General features: G+C 37.8%; 1 protein-coding gene across 4 annotated transcripts in view; it reads right to left on the reverse strand.

Moving 5' to 3' along the window:
* Positions 1–10883: 10883 nt before the first annotated feature.
* Positions 10884–16865, reverse strand: part of pcyt1bb (phosphate cytidylyltransferase 1B, choline b) — a 658357-nt gene continuing 652375 nt past the window's right edge. Inside the window, exons 6-9 of one of the 4 annotated variants that reach the window (XR_015519616.1) lie at positions 16700–16842; positions 16362–16550; positions 13965–14901; positions 10884–13766 (exon numbers count right to left, since the gene is read on the reverse strand). Coding sequence is in view for 3 of the 4 variants with exons in the window: in NM_001037374.2 (NP_001032451.2) it covers positions 14704–14901; positions 16362–16550; positions 16700–16842 (530 nt within the window). In the remaining variant the exon portion in view is untranslated. 4 annotated transcript variants of the gene reach the window in all.

Genomic DNA, 16865 nt, shown 5'->3' on the forward strand with positions numbered 1-16865 from the left:
TACCGATAATTTTCACAATGTACACGTTAAAATGACAAAATATACACTTTAACAGACCTTTTGCCTCTTTGGGGTGGCATTAGATACATTTATAACATGGTTGAACTTAATATATTTACTCCACATTTCTTATATACAATGAACGCGGATGAGACTCCATGGTCATGTATGGCTGCCTGCTTCACAGAATTGGGGTGTTTTCACTAGGATTATACAGTAGAAATAATGGTTGTTTGAGGTTCTCACTATGCCATTTTTATGAATAGAACTCTTGATATTCTGCTATGCCAAATTTTTATTCTATGGCATCTTTAAATAGACACTTCAATTAACTTCAGACATAAATGTACTTGTGCTGTGGTTAGATAAATGTTCAGAGTTTTAAAATGTGTCCCATTTTTTTTCCTCTAGTTTTGACATGACAATTTGTAAATGTGTAAGTTTTGTTTCGCTAGCATGTATGGGAGAGTTCAATTAGTGGCCACTGGTGCACAAATAGTTTCTGAATTCTGTATAAAACATTTTTTAACTGCAGTTTTTGTTTGTTTGGTGTTCATTTGATTATATGTCTCTAATCAACATAAAAATTGAACCTCAGTACAGGGTAAACTCTGTTGCAGCTCTTCTGTTTGGTGATGCCGCTTGTCTTGCACAACCGAAACACATCGGGAGCATCGACCCAGCATGCAACGTGGCTGAGGTGGTGAGAGGTGAGATTAAACCAGTTTAAAACACATATGGAGAAAATTAAAAAATTGTTCTGAAGGTTACGATCTCTCTTGTCAGATGCATACGAGACAGCAAAGATGCTCTGTGAGCAGTACTACATGACGGCTCCTGAACTGAAGATCGGGGAATTCAACTGTGTGTGTTATCTGTTTTTAGTCATTAGCATCCACTACAAAATGTGTATTAAATCACATAACTATGCTATCTTGTGTTATCTTACTCTGTCTTGTAGCAAAAAATCCCAAGAAGCCTGTCCTGGCGGTCTATGTTCCCTCTCATCTATTCCACATGCTCTTTGAGCTCTTTAAGGCAAGAGAAATAGACTGTTAAATGCTCGAAAAGAAACAACAAAACACGGCACACTTTATAATGAGCAAACTCTACATTTTTGGTTCGTGTGAATGTGTGGATCAATTTTAGATTAGAACGTTATGTAAATGAAACGTAACAGAATTGCTGCACTAAATGCTTTATTGACCTAAAAACACAGCCTTTTCCCATATGATTACAAAAAATCTAGCTAAAATAAAACTAGTAAAATGCAGCCATAAACAACCGAAATATTTATATATTTTTTCGAATATTAAGCAAATATTAACCTAGCTATATAAAGTCTGCATTTATTTGATAAATAGATGAATAAATTATGTAAAAAATTTCCTAATCTATATCTAATATCTACGGATGTAACGGTATCAAAATTTCACGGTACGGTAATACCTCGGTATGAATGGCACGGTACGGTATTTATTGAATAATTTACAGGAAAATTATTATATATATTAAAATTAAAATTATTATTATATTATATAGATACAAAACTAATGAAAAGACTCGAAAAAAGTGCCAAAAGGGTTTATTTACCTTAGCACTGAACATATCAATGACATACAAATTAGCCATCTATCTGTAAGTTTCGAAAAAGGAACTTCAATTTTTCAATTTTAATAGCAAAAAACTATTAAAAAAAAAAAGTTTCAATTTAGTATTGTTGAAAACTCATCACATTCAACATTTAATCACTCAATCACTTAGATAGAGATGGGTTTTTTAAGGAAAATTATCATATAACTATAATCTGGTAAAAGCTGGGATCTCTGGGCATGTCCCCTGCAACAGAAAAACCCCTCTCATTTGGGACTGAGGTTTCTGGGACAGAGAGATATGATCTAGCCAAGGTTGACAGCAGTGGGTAACGCTGTGCATTGTCTTTTCACCACTTGAGAGGACAAGCCATGAGTGAGATAGAGGTCTCTTTACGGTACAAGTCAATGTCTGCATCAATCTAACAAGTGTGCTGTGTTCTGCAGTCCCCATGACTGTTTTTAGTCGTATTCCCCGACTTATATTTCACCACAGTCTGGCAGTGCCTGCATACTGTTTTTTTCTTTGTCTGTCACCTTTTCTCCTTTTTCGTATCTTTTTAGAAAGAAACCGAAATGCTTGCACACATCCGATTTAAAACCCGCTTTAGGTTCGATCATTTCCAGCTCTTTTTCTTCCACGCTACTAGCAACACACTCCATTTCCGCATTACTGGATCTGTAGTGACAACAGACCGCAAAGGATGATGGCCACATCTAGGCTGATGGGAATTGTAGTTCCTGCTTCCTCCCGTTCGCTTCATTCGCCTAAGCAAACTTTTCTCAGAAATATAGCTTTATTGAGTCATGCGCCTACGGTAATATCGATAAAAATTACTATTGCGGTATGACGGTATTTACAATATTGTTACATCCCTACTAATATCTAATCGATGTACAAAAAAAGTAGTAGGCTATATGTGGAAATTACTTACAACTAATATTAATAGATGTGGGAAAATTATTTTCATTGATAGTCCATTCTGCTTATTACATTTACTAATGTTAGCAAATTCAAACTTGTTATTAAGTGTCTCCAAAAAGGTGTCCACATTTGTAGATGTTTAAATGTTAAAATGGGATGCAGTGATGTGCTTGTCAGATGATCACATTTTCTGTGGGTTTTACTTCATTTGTTGTGTGTGTTTGTGTAGAATTCAATGCGAGCCACAGTGGAGCTGTATGAAAACAGCAGCGAGGGTCTTCCTCCAGTCAAAGCAATGGTTACTTTGGGAAAAGAAGACCTCTCCATCAAGGTTATTTCATAACAATATTATTTACATGGAGACTTACCTAAAACAAAACCAACTGTACCAGCTGTGCTCTATTCATTTGATTCATACGTGTCTTCTTAGATTAGTGACAAAGGTGGGGGCGTCCCATTACGAAAGATCGATCGCCTCTTCAATTACATGTATTCCACTGCTCCGACACCACGACTGGATCCCTCACAACCTGCGGTCCCACTGGTAAATATGCATCTGACAGGGTATTAACAAAGAACAGCAGCTTACTCATTTTTCAGCAACAATGATGTACTAACAATGCAAACGTTTTCTTTGTGTTTCTTTTTTTTCTGCATTTAGACATCATTTGTTGTGTTTCCATCCAAAATTGTATAATTTAATAGTAAGATTTGAGATGCCACAAATATTTTGATGTCAAACATGAGCGGAAAACACAGAGACAATCGGCTCCACAATCCACCAGGTGGGAATGTGGGAAAGCCAGCTCCTCTCCTTTCCTCCATTTACATTTGAAACATCTCCTGAAAGCCCCCTATTTACTCACTCCCTTTTTAACTCAACTTACAAAGAATTGTCATCTCAAAGTATAAATGTTCTATATCAATCCAAGTGACTTTATCTATCATGTTTGATATCATTTGAAATGTCTCAGTGCGACTGGTACAATGGTCTCATTCCCTCAGATATTGACATATTCAAAATAATAGATATATAACTTCAGTTATCTAAACCAGGGGTTCTTAAAGTGGGGGTCGGGACCCCTCGAGGGGTCGCGGGACAATAAAGGGGGGTCGCCTGGTGATTTAAAAAAATCTATTTATTATTATTAAATCATATAAGAATGACCATATTTTATCCATAACCTACAGAAGAGAAAAAATATAGTCATTTATAATTACTATAAAGTTACTATAGTAGCTTATAGTTACTAGCTCTATTGGATTGCGACCCCAGTGGTAATTACAATATATTAAAGACACAGCAATAGCGTCAGATGCAGCAGATTGATTTTATAACACCAGGTTAAAGTTTCTGGCCCATTTACCGCACTGACATTAAACGAAGAATATCCCTGGGTGTATTGGTGTGTGTGTGACATTGCATGCAAGGTTTCTGTATTCATAGCCAGGACATTGGGGGTCGCGAGTCACTGGCATTGTCATATTGGGGGTCGCAGGCTGAAAAGTTTGGGAACCTCTGATCTAAACTAGCCGACAATAATACAAGTTTCTGGTACCGCAGCATCTCCTCATATTTCTTTTGCATTGTTTGCTGATTTTATTCAACAAAACTAGCATAAGCCGAGTGTTTAGTGTGAGTTGGTGCTGCTTTGCCTTATGGTGAATGCAGTGACTGTTATCATCAATAACGTTACCTGTTTGACACAAAAGTTCAGAACATACAAAAACGTTAAAAAACCTTAATCTTACCTATGAAATGTTCTGCCTTTGTTTTCTTTGTTTGCTCGTTACTACACCCGTAGACAGCGCTAAAGTCATTGGGGGTCGCGAGTCACTGGCATTGTCATATTGGGGGTCGCAGGCTGAAAAGTTTGGGAACCTCTGATCTAAACTAGCCGACAATAATACAAGTTTCTGGTACCGCAGCATCTCCTCATATTTCTTTTGCATTGTTTGCTGATTTTATTCAACAAAACTAGCATAAGCCGAGTGTTTAGTGTGAGTTGGTGCTGCTTTGCCTTATGGTGAATGCAGTGACTGTTATCATCAATAACGTTACCTGTTTGACACAAAAGTTCAAAACATACAAAAACGTAAAAAAACCTAATCTTGCCTATGAAATGTTCTGCCTTTGTTTTCTTTGTTTGCTCGTTTAATACACCCGTAGACAGCGCTAAAGTCCCGCATCTTCACGTAATAACACTGTCTTGACTAGTGCGGTTGAATGACATTTGTCCTAGGAGCACTGTACCAATGTGGCGGCGCTATTGACGTATGCTCAGGGTCCCTATGCGATATCTAGTGTATATATCTATGATGATTATTATAGCCTATCAGACACTTCCTCCTCACCATAAGCTGAAGCTCATGTCATTACTGAAGATGGTTCCCATCCCTTAAACATAAAATTTCAGCTCTTGTCATCAAAAAGACGTTTTAGGCAACCTCAAGCAAAGTAAATGTGTATCAAATGTCCTTTGTGCAAACTAGACTACATTTAATACTGGTTTTTAAGCATGAATAGGGTTGAATTGAGTTTTTAATATGATTTATGTGATGATATTGAATGTATTTCCCTTGCCTGTTTTCTGTGATAAGTTTGCTGTGAACACTGATGTGGTTGTGTGGTGAAGCCAAAGATAAATTTCCACTTGTGGACAATAAAGAAAGAAGGATTTCTGTTTGTTGTAATAGCGCTGTCAAAACTGACAGTTGGAGGGGCGTGGTTAAGTATGTTAACTACGCCCAATACCTCAGACAGACGGAATCTGACAATGTAACTGTAAACAAACAAGTTCATTTTTAGATTTCAATTTTAGATTACAAAGGGAAACTTCTTTCGTAATGATATGCACAGATGAATTCTTCACCACAAAACTAGCAATGTGAGCTAACAAAATCAATATGGTTAGTTTTGATTTCAGGTCTACTTTAAAACAGCAAAAGTGGATTTGGATATGCACTTTCGGCCAATCGCTTAGATCATAGGTCTCAAACTCAATTCCTGGAGGGCCGCGGCTCTGCTCAGTTTTGCTCCAACCCTAATCAAACACAGCTGATCCAACTAATCAAGGTGTTCAAGACTACTGGTGGTGGTTGGAGCTAAACTATGCAGAGCTGCGGCCCTCCAGGAATTGAGTTTGAGACCACTGACTCAGATCATAAAAATCGAGCGCATGGCCTTTGATTTACTACAGTGGAGCAAATTGGAGATATGTAATCCATCTTTTTAAACACCTCCTTCAGTCAACCATCTTTGTTTTGGTTGTCAACTTTTGTCCACAAAAATCATGTTTGTGTAGTAGCGACTGTTTTCCAAAGCGTGAACTTTGAAATCTATTTTTAAGAACAGGGGCGCCTGCAGGATTTTATTCCAAGGTACGCACAAATCCAGCACCGCACCGCCCCCTTCCGCCAGTCATGTCAAGAAACCCTGATGCTTGCTGTCAAAGGCTGCATTATTCAAGGGCATTCGTTATGACATAACTTGTTCCCTTTTTAATTGTAATATTTTGCTGAAATCTAAGGGCTCTATTTTGACGGTCCATGCGCAGAGCGCAAAACGCAGGGCGCAAACGCTTTCAGGGCGTGTAAGAACGCGTTTTTGCTAATTTAAGGACGGGAAATCTGCCTTGCGCCGCGGCGCATGGTCTAAAAGGGTTGAGTTTATTTTCTTAATGAGTTATAGGTGTGTTTTGAGAATACACCAATTAGAGTCTCATCTCCCATTCCCTTTAAGACCCAGCTGCGTCGCGCCAAGAGAGCATTCGCTATTTACAGGACGCAAAGTAAGTCTAAGTGGAAAAACTGAGCATTTCACAAGCAAACAGTTAAAAGTTAACAGTTTTTTTTTACAGAAAACTGTTAAACAGAGCATCTACTGCGTGAGAATGAGAGATAATGGATCACTTTCACTTTCGCTCTTGGATAGGGAAACCTTTACGCACAGACATCAATTGGTCTATAAATAAATACTTTTGTTTGTTAAGTGCAAATATTCATTTTAAAACTATTTCTAAATTCAGTTCTAATTTCCAGCAAACGAATAAATGAGTAATAATAGCAAAATGTGCTCAAAAACCTGAGTTATATACTAAATATTAATAAAATAAAAATAAAATTATTATTAAAATATTAATAAATAATATTGCTAATAATAATAACATTATACAAAAGCAAATTGTTATGAATGAACTGAAAAAGCCTCCCGAGTTGAAGAAGACATAAAAGCAGTGTTTTTTCATATTTATGTAGGCTAGAAAATAATATGTTTTGTCATATTTTAATCCTTTATATTTATATCCTATATCTATTCTTATTATATCCTATATATATCCTTAATATTTAATTTTTCATATGTAAAGATATTTGCCTATTGCTCTCTTGTGCGTATTAAGCAGTGTGTAAGCGAGGCGCAACTCTGCGCCGGAGTTTAGACCGGGTTTGTTTTGGTCTAATGAAAAATCTATTATAGATTCTCAAAATAGCAACGCGCCAGCAGTGCGCCTCAGAACGCCTTCCTTTTTAGACCAGAACGCCTATGGGCGCAAAAATGAGCCCTAATGCATTTGCTATTTAAACAGCGTAGCGCAACGCCTCAAAACGACACTTGTGCCAAGCTTAAACTACCAAAAGACTACTGCGTGTTCCCCGGCTCAGGTGCTGATAATGAGACTGCGGTATTTGTCTCATTATTTTAGGGCTTTTGGCAAATGTCTCAATTAAGTTTAGCTGTTTTAAAGAGCGTTTACTCATTTTAACCTCGTTTTAAAACAATACCTATCTGAATGGTGATTTTAGGTGCGAAAAATCCACCAGTAATACTCAAGCCAACAGATTTCTTTATCCATCTCCCACCATGCAAGTACATACACACTTTAAAACACACACCTTTATTTGTTGTCATTCTTTCTCGCTTTATCAATATATCGTAGTTTAATAATCAATTTAAATTATGTAATAAAAAGATTAAAAGCGGCATTAATTCCTGCCCTATCATGGTAGGTACGCACAGTGCGTACAGCCGTACACCTGCAGGCGCCACTGTTTAAGAATGTAGCCTTTTCAGGCCCACAAGTATGTAAATAAATGTTTGTAAATTGTACTGGTCTTTTTAAACTTATAAAAAAGCTTTGGCCTTTAGTCGAAAATGGTTTTTGGGTTTGTGTGCTTCCATGGAGATTGTTTATTTTGTCTCTGTAGGCTGGATTTGGCTATGGGCTGCCAATCTCTCGACTGTACGCACGCTACTTTCAGGGAGACCTGAACCTGTACTCGGTTGAAGGTTTTGGGACAGATGCAGTCATTCATCTGAAGGTATTTACACTGACATGTTATTACACTCTGTAATCATTTTAGCTTTGACTGTAAAGCAGAAATGGTCTTTCTCCTCGGTCTCCAGGCTCTTTCCAGTGAGTCTTTTGAGCGTCTGCCGGTCTTCAATAAGTCAGCATGGCGACATTATCAGACGGGTCCTGAAGCTGATGACTGGAGTAACCCGAGCAGCGACCCACGAGATGCGTCCACATACAAAGTCAACAGATGACTTTTATTACAGTTACCAAGCTTACTGAACACTGCCAGATAAGGCCACTTCATTCTAGGTCTGTATAGTACTTGCTAACTAATGCTTCTAATTGAGTAAATATAGTTTTACATTAGAGAGATTAGAAGAATGTAATTTGGAAAGATGTTTACATGGAGAATATAGCAGCTTGTTAGGATCATTTATTAAGGGGCCTTTTGATTTTAGCAATTTGCATCTGTCTGATCAATTTTTAATTGGCCAATTTTAAGGCCACAATTTCAAAAGGTAAATCTTCTGTTGAAATGTTTGGGATCAGTAAAAAAAACACATTTATTCACTAAGTGCACATTATAGTTACTAAGGGCCCTATCATACATCCGGCACAATGTGGCGCAAGGCGCGGCGCAATACTAATTTCAGCTTGGCGCAAGAGTCGTTTTGAGGCGTTGCACTACGCTGTTTAAATAGCAAATGCATTAGGGCTCATTTTTGCGCTCATAGGCTTTCTGGTCTAAAAAGGAAGGCGTTCTGAGGCGGACCGCTGGCGCGTTGCTATTTTGAGAAACTATAATAGATTTTTCATTAGACCAAAACAAACCCGGTCTAAACTCCGGCGCAGAGTTGCGCCTCGCTTACACACTGCTTAATGCGCACAAGAGAGAAATAGGCAAATATCTTTACATATGAAAAAAATTAAATATTAAGGATATATATAGGATATAATAAGAATAGATATAGGATATAAAGGATTAAAATATAACAAAACATATTATTTTCTAGCCTACATAAATATGAAAAATCGCTGTTTTTTTTGTCTTCTTCATCTCGGGAGACTTTTTTAGTTCATTCATAACAATTTGCTTTTGTATAATGTTATTATTATTAGCAGTATTATTTATCATATCCATATTTATATTTAAGCTTAGATTTGCCCACCTGTCGGATTTTAGACCATATGGGGCACAGCATGTGTTTTAGTATATAACTCAGGTTTTTGAACACACTTTGTTATTATTGTTCATTTATTCGTTTGCTGGAAATTAGAGCTGAATTTAGAAATAGTTTTGAAACGAATATTTGTGCTTAACAAACACAATAAATTATTTATAGACTAATTGATGTCTGTGCGTAAAGGTTTTCCTGTCCACGAGAGCGAAAGTGAAAGTAGATCCATTATCTCTCATTCTCACGCAGTAGATGCTCTGTTTAACAGTTTTCTATTAAAAAACTGTTAACTGTTTGTTAGTGAAATGCTAATTTTTTCCATTTAGACTTACTTTACGTCCTGTAAATAGCGAATGCGCTCTTGGCGCGACGCAGCTGGCTCTTAAAGGGAAGAGGAGATGAGACTCTGATTGGTTTATTCTCAAAACACACCTATAACTCATTAAGAAAATAAACTCAACCCTTTTAGACCATGCGCCATGGCGCAAAGCGGATTTTCCCGTCCTTAAATTAGCAAAAATGCGTTCTGACACGCCCTGAAAGCGTTTGCGCCCTGCGTTTTGCGCTCTTAAAAGGTTAATAAAATGTTATTAATTACTATTTACTAACTACTATTAATTAATTTCTGTTCATCAAAGAACCATCAAGTCAGCGTATTAGAATAATTATGATGGACACATACAGCGGGGAAAGTAAGTATTGAACATTTGTCTCAGAAAACATTTTTTTAAAGGTGCTATTGACACGAAATTTTCACCAGATGTTGGTTAAAATTAAAGAAATCCATATATGCAAAGAAGACAAATCAGTTTACAAATTAATAATAATGAAAGAATAATAAAATGAAATGACACAAGGAAAAAGTATTGAATACATAAAGAAAGGGAGGTGTAGAAATGCAGTGAAAGCCCAGAAAGAAGCAGAAACCTTTCAGTAGTTCTTCAGCAACCCTCTTCCCTTTGTCATTGTAGATGAATATTATTAACATTACCAGAATGTTGAAGATGAAACCAGAGTGGACATTTCAGCTGGACAATGATCCAAACAGCGTACACTGAAAAAAGTGTTGCATGCAGAACTGTTGCAAACAATTTATTTATGTTGAATTTAAACAAACAAAGTAGTTTAATAATGTTCAACCTAATTTGTTTGTTTAAATTCAGCCCAAATAAAGTGTTTACAACCGACTTAACGTAAAAAAAAAATAGTAAATCCAAGGAATCATCTTTGAATAAGTTTTTTTCAGTGTAGGAAACTCTCAAATGCTTTCAGGGAAAAAAAGTTAATCAAGCTGTAGAATGGCCAATCCAATCACCTGACTTGAATCCAATACTAATTAAAGATCAGATTTGATGAACGAGACCCACAGAACATCGATTTTTACACCTTTTGACATTTGTGACTTTATTTTCCATATTAGAGGCATCTTTAATCTGCCATCACAAGAAAAAATCCTTTTATAAAAGTATTAAATAAGTTTTAGTTCAGAAGGCCATTTTATTGTTATTAGATTTTTTTAGTTTTGTTTTGTTTGTATTGTTTGGGTTTATACCAAAATCTGGTTCAATTTCATGCCAACAGCTCCTTTAGAAATGTTTAATACCTATTTTCCCCACTGTATTTACAGTTTTATGACACTTTGGCATCACTAAACCAATAAATTACACTTAAAAGAACAAAACCAAAAAATCAAATTGGAACTGTAAAAATCCGTATTTATCATTTAACAACCAATTTACAGATGATCAAAAAATATATATTTAAATTAGTAATTATATATATATATATATATATATATATATATATATATATATATATATATATATATATATATATAAAATATTTAAATTAAATATTTAAATTAAGTAAATTATTATACAGACCCCACACATTTGAACAGATGGATTTAATAGAATTAAATCACAGATCTACTGGAAAATAATGAAAAAGCAGAACTAGCACAAGCACTTTAATGTGAATTTTAGATCCAGATTAAGCATAAAAGAGTATATTATGCTTTTTAGAGAAATTATATGATCCCATGGCTGGGGTGGTAAGTGGATAATATGTTCAATGTGTGTAATAAGTGAAACTCGTCATATTCTTAATGCCTAATACATAAGCTTAACATTAAATAAGTCATTTGTTTTTATGTTTCTTATGCAGTGATGGCACACCGTAAATTGCACTGTGCTTCTTAAACTAACCAGTACATCAAAAGATTGTACTACATTAGATCAGTGGTACATCTTTCAATGCATTCAGAAACAGAGCAGCATTTAATACATAATTTCTAAATATTTCATATAACTATTTAATACAAGGGTGATAATTATGACCACAGAGTTATAATATTCAATCTGAAGGTCTGTTTACATCGAAGATAAATATAATGTTAACAGTAAAGTTTTACTAATGGCTCTAATTCTTTTAGAATAGAGAAGCTCACACAATAATTATAATGATATCAGCTTGTGGTGTTAGATTAAAGGCACAGTATGTCATTTTGGCCACCAGAGGGCGCGTATTCACAACAAGCAAAGCTGTAGTCTGATGACGCTGAGTGTGGAATCATGGGGTTGTGGTCTTCATTGCATCCTATGGGACTCGAAGTCATGTTCATGTATGAGCTAAAATATGCGTTAAAGCATTTATTATGCCACAGACAGCCACTTACGGTTCTTCTGGTTGTGATCATGTTGAGAAGCAGCAGTTTCTAATAAAAAACACAACAAAATTAAAGCAACTTTGGTGTTTCCTAGTTTTCTATGAAATCGTGAATCAAGGGTGTATGATGTCATAATCATAGCTATGCTGGACACGGTCTGTGTGTCTAGTTAATGTTGCTTATTTCTCTGGATTTGTGTCATGGTTTCGGGGTCTGTGTGTTCTTCCTGTATGTTATGTGTTATGACGTATGTGTTGTGGTGTGCATGCGTGCGTGGGTGGGTGTGTCTGTTTATCTTTTCATGGTAGAGTGCATTCCGATCAGCTGACCTAATTAGAGAGTCCCAGCTAAATATTTGTGGGATATTTAACAGTCTGTGTTTCACTGCTGGTTATCAGTCCGTTGTTGTTTTCATGTTCCTGTCAGTGTAATGTTCAGGTTTTCTCTAGACCAGTGGTTCTCAAACTGTGGTAGTGGTACACGGGCTTCCTTCTAGTGGTACGTGGGGTCATATGTACATGCTACATATATTTCAAAATTTATTAAAAATTATTTATATATGAACATGATGACATATAGCGTATATTTCTAAGGTCCAGGCAATATTTCTAGGTGTTGATAATTTGGCTACTATATGTAAATACTTTACATTTAAGTACTACAGTTTTTTATTTTACTTTTTACACATTTTACAACATTTTAATTTAAATGTTGACAATTTTTTTTTTTATTTGTTTGTTTGATTGTTTGTCTTTACATATAAGCACAGTGCAGTGTTAATGTTCAGACTATTTATAATGTTTAAAGTGGCTGAAAATAATAAATATTCTTAATAATAGGAATTAATCTTCCACATTTTTGAACTGTGCAGAGCTGTAGCTGCTTTATTGCGCCTGCTACGCTACTGTATTTCAATACTGCTTTTTATGGTTGGTACTTGGGGAGACAATTTTTTTCTGAGTTGGTACTTGATGAAAAAGGTTTGATGCGGTTGTTGCTAGAGCGGATACGTTTGCGGCCGAAAGTTAACGCAAATTATTTCTATTATTTATCAAATTTCTCATTTGTTGTATTTTAATAACGTCTATCCCCACCACAACCCTAAGCCCAACCGTCACAGTAATGTAAAAACTGTAGTTGTACCGAGTATTAGTTATGTTATCTATTAAATTACCCAATAAAATGTTTTTTTTAACGCCTATCCCCACCCCAACCCTAAACCCAACCATCACAGTACTGTAAAAATATTAATTATTGTTATACAGTGTCATAAATAAATGCTGCTTTATTAATGTGCATATCGTACTTCCGGCCGGCCGCATATCCGATCTAGACTTTACCGTTTGATGCTGCGTTCACACCAGACGCGGAACGCGCGTCAAGCTCAAGTGATTTACGTTAAGTCAATGCAAACACGCAAATACACATCCTGTGGCGTGATACGAGTGAATGGAGTGATGCGAATGACACGAATTGTGCGGTGCGAATGGCGCGATACGCGCGAATGGAGTGGCGCGAATTAAGCGTTTTACGCTTGATGCACTTAACGCGCGTTTCGCGCGAATCGGTCGAGTTCGAAAATCAGAACTTCTGCGGAATCAGGAGCTTGCTCTTGTGGGGGTGTGATTGTGACGTATTGCCTGTTGTTGTAGTCCCGAGGGAAATCCTCCAGCCAACACCGACCAAAAGTTCATCAAACTGGGCTCGGCTCAGTCAGACCAACACTGAAAGCCTCCGTCATCCAGGTTAAATTTCTGGAGGAGTTTATGAGCTCATGGAGCTGGATGCACCTCTGAAAGAATCTAGTGGATTCAGACACGACCCTAAACGTATCGACGCTGTTTTTCAGCCTTCATAAAGCACATAAACACTGTTATTTTCTTCATACAATTCATGTTAACCATTTAGCAACTAAGCTACATTCACCAGGCAGACAGAAGCTCTGTCCATCACGCGAATCAGCGTCTGTTCTGAAGTGAATTTGACGCACGAATGAAGCGGGGTTTGACGCGCGAATGAAGCGAGTAAACTTAAATGTTCATGCGGCTATTTACGTGCGATTTATTCGCGCGTTCCACGTCTGGTGTGAATGCAGCATGAGAACCACTGCTCTAGACCAGGGGTGGCCAACCCTGTTCCTGGAGAGGCACCTTCCTGCAGATTTCAGTTGCTACCCATATCAAACACACCTGAACCAATTAATTAGGACCTGAACACCTTGTAATAATTACAGGCAGGTGTGTTTGATAAGGGTTGCAACTGAAATCTGCAGGAAGGTAGATCTCCAGGAACAGGGTTGGCCACCCCTGCTCTAGACCATTAGATGGTGTGTTCATTTGGACCTGTGGTAACTCTCTGTCCTGGACATTTTACTAGTCTTTTTATCCTTTTGAGCACTTTAAGACTTATATTCACTGTTGCACTTCAAACTGTCGTTCATTAACAGTTGTATTCTCTCTGTTTCTTACTTGACAATTTGAACATTCTAAGAATCATTTGGGATAATGCAAGCGCATAAATCAGCCAAATATACAACACTGTTTTTAGGTTTTTTGCGTATTTTTTATGATACAATATTACATATTGTCTTTTTAACAGAAGTGTAAACAGTGTGACACCAATATATGTTATTAAGTTAATCAGCTAAACTAGCCAGTTCTTTATATTGATCCTGTTTTATCATATTTCTTTTAGATGAACGTGTTATTAAACGGTCAAATCAAATAACTATTTTGACATTAGTTTGTATATGACAGACATTTCATCTTTGGTGGTTCCTTTGATGGCAACTTTAACCATATTTAACAAAGACTTAAATAATAAGTTGTACAGAATACAGAAGTTTGTTGCACACAGCCCCCATTCCCACTGAAACGGCTGGATTTTGCCTCCCCAAAAAAATTGGCAGAGAAACAGTAAATGTGACCACTAATTTTTGAACACATCTTCTGCAAAATTAGGAGGTAAGTCTGGATCTTTGAGACCTCTGTTATCTCAGAATTGTTGTAGATCTCAATTTGTTGTTTAATCTGCCATTGTGGATCTACTTGTCCCCCTCGTCACCATCACTGCTGCTGATGGAGGCTTCTTTGGGTGGTGGTGAGCGGAAGCGGAGAAGGGGCCAGTGGCTGTCGGGTGATGTAGAGCGTCCTCTGGTGGGACTGGAGCTGGGGGATGTACTCGGAGACTGATAAGGTGACAGAGCCTGGAGAACACGGCCACTTCACTCCTGAATCATGTGCTGCAGAACACAAAGCAAGTCAGTTTGAAAAATTGGAGAAAAACTTGAAAATAGCTCCATTTCATGTCATTCAGGCCTATTTGAAGATATGCTTACAGGAATAACAATTGCTATTTGAGCATATTTCATGATCTACATATATTCTATATTAAGAGGCTCAGTGCTTAGCCCTGTTGCCTCACAGCAAGAAGGCCACTGGTTCAACTGGCCAGTTGGCATTTCTGTGTGCATGTTGGTGGATGAGGAGCAGGCCTGTGCAGAGACTGTCCAAAAGGCATGTGCAGGGTAAATTTTCTGAAAAGGGCGGGGTGGGGGGGGGTTGTTGTCGTCGTCGTTGCGCGCGCGTACTGAAGAGCGGTGTTGTAGCGCGTGTACTCAAGAGCGGTATTGTCGTGCGCCTACTGAAGGGCAGGGGGGTGTCGCGGGGGCACTTTTGATCATTTTGGAAGGGCACTTTCTATCCAAGACTAAAAAGGGTATGTGCACTGCGCAGGTTGAGCCCTATGTGTGCACGTGCCTGATGAGGAGATTCCCCCATATGTGTGTAAAGTGCTTTGAGTGCCCAGAAAAGCGCTATATAAATGTAAGTAATTATTATGATTATTATTATTATTATTATTATGTTCAACCTGGGTTTGCGTGGGTTTTTTCCACAGTACAAAGACATGCGCTATAGGTAAATTGAGTAAATTAAATTGGCCATAGTGTGTGTGTGTGTTTGTGTGTCAATGTGTAAGTGCTGTTTCCCAGTACTGGGTTGCAGCTAGAAGTGCATCCACTGCATAAAACATACGGTGGAATTGTTGGCGGTTCATTTTGTTGTGGCGACCCCAGATAAATAGCCGAGGAAAAATGAATGACGAATGAATTGAGACTTTTGAAAAAGGAAAATGATAAGAAGTAGAGAACACTTAAAGGTCCTGTTCACACAAACACAAGTATTTTCAAAACTGCAGGGGGGATTTTTTTCGGAAACTCCATAGCTGCGTCCGAAGCCGCATACTTCCATACTATACTGTACGCTAAAATCAGTATGCGAGCCGAGTAGTATGTCCGAATTCATAGAATTCGAAAATCAGTATGCGAGAAGTACCCGGATGACTTACTACTTCCGGCGAGATTCTGGAGTGCGCATCCTATGCACAGAGTGAACAGAGCAGCGCAGCCTGGGTTCTTAAGGAAAGTCTTCACGAGGAAAAGTGCTAGAATGCCGATTCGGGGAATCACAGCGGATTATAAAGGAGAGGGTGGGCTCCTAATCGCGAGCTGTGATTTGTCCGTCCTCAGACAGACGTGGTGTAATTGGTGCTTCCACAGTCTGTCACGCCTGAGGCGTTTCCCATAGTGAGATACAGAGCGAATGTTTGAAAGAGAACCGGGGTTACACAAGTAACCTAGCGTTCTACCAGCACAACATGACCAAAACTAATCCCTTACGTACAAAAATATCCCTCACTTACCCAGGCTTTATCTGGACCGAACAGTTCCAGGAAGTTTCCAATGAACTCTCGAGATTTCTCCTCCCATTTGTAGATGAGGTCGTGACTCTTCTCTTCAACGCGGTGGACTAAATGTTTGGACTTTTCCTCCACCGTCCTCACCGTCTCCTTCATTCTGTCCACCTGCTGTTGCAGACGATACTTTTTCTCCTGTCAATAAAATGAGTTGAAACCATTCAAATGAAGATGTAAACCCTGTCTTCATTTCCCCTTTTTCAAATCCAGTATTGGGTAAGTTACCTCAAAAAGTCATTCATTACTAATTGCAACCTAACCCAACAAAAAGCACACAATATTACCTTGATGAAGCCAACGTTGAGTTCCCGTGCCGTGTATCCTCTCTGCAGGTTTCGTCTGACGTAGACGTCATAGTCTCGAACGATGCGTGTGATGATGTCAGAGGTAGAGATCCCCTCCGTTCTCTGAGTCGCCACAAACATTCCTTATAAGCCATGTAGAAGAGGT

This window comes from Danio rerio, chromosome 21, assembly GCF_052040795.2.
Source record: "Danio rerio strain M-AB ecotype USA chromosome 21, GRCz13ab, whole genome shotgun sequence".
NCBI lineage: Eukaryota > Metazoa > Chordata > Actinopteri > Cypriniformes > Danionidae > Danio > Danio rerio.